General features: G+C 35.2%; 1 protein-coding gene across 1 annotated transcript; it reads right to left on the bottom strand.

The window, feature by feature from the left end:
- Window positions 1–2794: 2794 nt before the first annotated feature.
- Window positions 2795–4099, bottom strand: LOC112599271. Its single transcript, XM_025346079.1, has one exon. The coding sequence runs from the start codon at window positions 4097–4099 to the stop codon at window positions 2795–2797; it is 1305 nt and encodes a 434-aa protein (XP_025201864.1).
- Window positions 4100–4558: the final 459 nt, after the last annotated feature.

Genomic DNA, 4558 nt, shown 5'->3' with positions numbered 1-4558 from the left:
ACCACAGTACCATCGAAGCCGTGGTCGTTGGCAATGGTCGCACCGAACGAAGTACAAACATTTGTATATGTCTATAATACTATTACATTTAGAATGATAAAAGTTTTTATAATTTAAAAAAAAACAAAATAAACATTAAGTAGACCATTAAACGTTAACAAGTGATGACAAATCTTTTGGTGTAGGTTTCAAGATGATCCAATGAGTATTGAGTGTGTTATTAAAAAAACAGGATCTAACATTTGTATATGACAATTTTTTTTTTTTTATAAATTTAGTAAGGCTTCGACATCAAAGGTTTTTAGCCTGCAAATTAATACAAATAGGTGTAGATTAAAAACAAGTTATGAGATGTTTGGTGTGTTTACAATTTATGACTTAAGTTTATACTATGAAAGAATAGATTGATAGCGTCTGTATTGTCTTCGTTGAGTGCTTGATAGAGTGTGGTGGGGATTTTGATGATCTTGCGACCTTCCGTGTTTTTGGTGCAGTTTATTATTATGTGCTCTATTGTTAGTGTCTCGTTGCAAGTATCGCATACTGGGGCTGGTTCTTTTCTTAGGAGATAAGCATGTGTTAAATGTGAATGGCCTATTTTAGCTCTGGTAATATTTACTTCATCTCTTCGTTTGGGGTTAGGGGGTATTTTAATTTTTTGAAAGATAACTTTGAGTTTCTCAGTTTGTTTGAGAAGGGTAGGTTAGACCAAAATTGTTGCCATTCTTCCGTTAATTTATGCTGTATGATGTTAAAAGTTTCAAATGAGGTTAGAGTGTTTATCTTTGTAGAGGAAGGAGATGTGGTGGCTTCAAAGGCTATAGTGTCGGCTTTCTCGTTTCCGGGTATCCCGATGTGTGAGGAGACCCACATGAAGCTTGTTGGTTTGTTTAATTCAGATATTAGTTTCTTAACCTTGACGAGAGGGTGCTCAAAGAGTCACTGATGATAATGTTGCAATTATTCGGGTTTGAAGATGAGACAATTTTTAGTGCTTCATGGATAGCGTAAGTTTCCGCTGTATATATACTAGTGGAAGACGGTAGTTGGAAAAGATGGTTTTCCTGGTTTGTGATGACAGAGAAACCTACACCATTTGGATTTTTGGAGGCATCGGTGTATATTTGGGTATACATATTCTGGGAATTATAGTTGTATGATTTCCAAAAATTGCTTTCGTATAATTGAATTATCGGTGTTTTGTTTGCTGTATTCAGTCAGTTTGGTGTTGATGATAGGTGACCAGAGCCATGGAGGGTGAGACGGTTGAATTTTATTTAGTGTTTGTGCTTGGAAGGATAGGTTTTCATTAATAGTTTTAAAGTTTTCAAATAATGTTCTTCTAGAGGGTAATACATTAGGGGGTAATGGGTTGTGAAGAATATGGTTGGTGATGTGATAAGACAGATTTTTAATGTTAGTTACATATTTTAGGATATGGTTTTGACGTCTGAGATGTAGGGGAGCTTCTCCCGCATAGAAGAGTATACTGTCAACTGGGCTCGTCCTAAATGCTCCTATGGCTAAACGTATGCCTTGATTGTGTATGGGTTCAAGGGTACTTAGTACTTTTTCTTTTGCCGAATTGTAGATTATATCTCCATAGTCTATTGCTGATAGAATGAGGGCTTTGTAGATAGTGATTAGGCTATTTGTGTCAGCACCCCAGTTATTATTTCCAAGTAATTTTAGCGTCTTCATTTTTGATTGGCATTCCATTTTTAATTTTTTTAGGTGAGGTCTCCAGGTGAGTTTGTGGTCAAAGATGAGGCCCAAAATTCGGATACTATTTGCAAAAGGAAGTTGTGTGTTCATGAAGTTTAATATTGGTAGGGGGTCCTTCATCTTTTTATTGAAAAAGATACACTGTGTTTTGGTGGGGGAGAAACTGAAACCAGTTTCAGAAGACCACCTGGCAAGAGAATCTAGTGCTTGTTGAAGGAAAAGAGTAGTAGTTATAATTTGTGATCCACTGCAATAAATGGTGCAGTCGTCGGCAAAGAGAATGAATTTGGCTGGTTTAGGTAGATTATTGCATATGTTGTTTATTGCTACCAGGAAGAGAGTGACACTAAGTACAGACCCTTGTGGGAGTCCATTTTCGATGGTGTGAGGTGATGAGGTCTTGTCGTTGACTTTGACGCTAAATGTCCGGTCTGCTAAGAAGTTTTTTATGAATTTGAGGAGGTTGCCGTTTATTTTTCATAAATGAAGAATTGTCAATACTCTTTTTTTCCATATAGTGTCGTATGCTTTTGTTATGTCCAAGGCTATTGTGATGAGATGATGATTACATCTGAACGCTGAGCAAATATCAGTGTGTAATGAAGTTAATGCATCTAATGTCGAGTGGTTTCTTCTGAAGCCACATTGTTCTTTGGTAAGTACACTACATTTCAAAAGAGAACATACCGGTTTCGCGCATGTCGACTGACGGCTGCCAGCCGTCCCGAGGCTAATTTCTCCCACTTTCGCCGTAACTAGCCATCGATCGAGCACGAAAGTTGCCGATCAAACTGTGCCGACGAGTATACAGTATACACTAATTATTAAAATAGCCGGTTTACAATTATTTATCATATCCAAGTGACACGGCGTTAACGTTTACCAAGGAATCGGGAATATTTAATATTTTTTAAATAGTTTTTTATTGATAATATGATTATTTAAATTGAGCATCAACTTAATGGTTGTATAATAATAATTTACAGTAAATTTTTATACATCATGTACACAATACAATAAATAGGTTTTTACAATAATAATTTTACAAATATTTACACAATTTTATCTTTTAATCTGATAAAAGATCGAAATCGTCATCTTCTTCAGTGTCACTATTTCCTATGGTCATAACCAATCTGTTTTGTTCAGCCGTCAATTCGTCTACCGTGTCATCTAAGGTCCAAAACTTATTTTCCTCTTCAATTGTGTGCTTTACGAAGTTCTTCCACATTTCAGCGTCCACTTTGGCTATTCCTTCGACCAAGAGGTTTTTGACATCAGGTAATTTAAATGTCTTGTTGTTGGCTTTTACGTGACGTTTTACAACAGACCAAACTAACTCAATTGAATTGAGCTCGCAATGATAAGGTGGTAACCTTAACACTGTTTTGTTCTGTTGTAAAACCATCTCGTCGATGACGTACTTGTTGTAGATCGGTTTTATCCTTCTAACAACTTCCAGTAGTTCCGGTATTATCATAGTTTGGTCAACAACTTCTCCTTTACCCTGTAGCCATTGGATGATATCAGCCTTCCTCCAGTTTGAAGTCGGGCATTTCTCCAACTTCACCGAGTGGTATGGCGCGTTGTCCATAACTATGACCGCATTATCTTTGAGCCTCGGTAAAACACCTTCCAACCAATCACGGAAACTATCACCATTCATTTCATCATGATAATCGTTGGTGTTTTTCTTCGACTCAAAGCATAATAACGAATCCGAAACAAATCCATCTTCAGAGCCGATGTGACACACTATGAGCCGTTTTCCCTTTCCAGTGGGGTTAACTGCTCCGGTAGAAAGACCCTGGGAAAATGCAGCTTGGCTCGATTTAACGGTTGTATCACACCATACTCGTATTGCCACGTCTCCGGCATTCACCCACGTTTCATCCAGGTAATAAATCGGTCGGCCTTCCTCTCGATATTTCCTTATATCCCTGATATACCGTCTACGCCATGCCCGAATGTCATCATTTTCAATTAATGCACTGTTGCGTCCTCTTTTTGAAAATTGAAAACCCATTGATTTCAAAAGACGCCATAGTGTTGTCAATGCGAAGTCCGGTAAAGTGTCATCTTCATTTACAACACTTAAAATTTTATTTAAATTTGGCAACTCACGATTTACCCAAAACTGATGAACTTTTCTTCGTATCGCTTCTTTGTCAAAATCATCAACCTTAACATTGATATTTTTGAAAATTTTCGTCCTATTCGGTGATGATACTGTTTTAAAGTTGCGATACTCGGAAAGCGTGTTGGATATTGTGGTTATACCAATGCCTAATTCTTTGGAAAGAATTACACGAGCCTCTCTTATAGCAAGCTTGGGATTAGCTTCCAATTTACTTTTGTAGGCATTAATTATCATCTCCTTTTGGCGAGAACAAACAAACTGAAAAATAAAAAAAATTTATAAGTAAAATCCAGCTTTAAAACGATCATATTGAAAACTTTAACTATAAATTACAATAATTGTAATAATCAAATTAAAAAAAAATCATTAACATATACGGTAAAAATCAGGGATGGAAAAAGGTTTTTAAAAAAACCTTATTTAACGAAAAAAAATGAAAAACGAAAACAATTAATAAAATGAAAACGTCGAAAACAACAAAAATATAATAACGAAATCAAAAACGAAAACGTAAATAAATTATAGAGTTAATTCTGAGTTATACTGTTATTATTTATTACGAAAAAAAATATATATATTATATATGTGTTATCACTTTTAAAAATGTTTTAATTTGAAATTTTGAATTTTACATATAAAATATAAAATATAAATGATTATTTTGATTTGAAATTTAAATTTTAAATATTAAGA

Source organism: Melanaphis sacchari, unplaced genomic scaffold, assembly GCF_002803265.2.
Source record: "Melanaphis sacchari strain LSU unplaced genomic scaffold, SCAv2.0 Contig509_pilon_pilon, whole genome shotgun sequence".
NCBI lineage: Eukaryota > Metazoa > Arthropoda > Insecta > Hemiptera > Aphididae > Melanaphis > Melanaphis sacchari.
The sequence above is the reverse complement of the archived record's forward strand: the minus strand, read 5'-3'. Positions and strand labels throughout refer to the sequence as shown.

Coding starts and splice junctions, on each gene's coding strand:
- LOC112599271 (XM_025346079.1), bottom strand. CDS start 4,099: ATGATAATTAATGCCTACAAAAGTAAATTGGAAGCTAATCCCAAGCTT.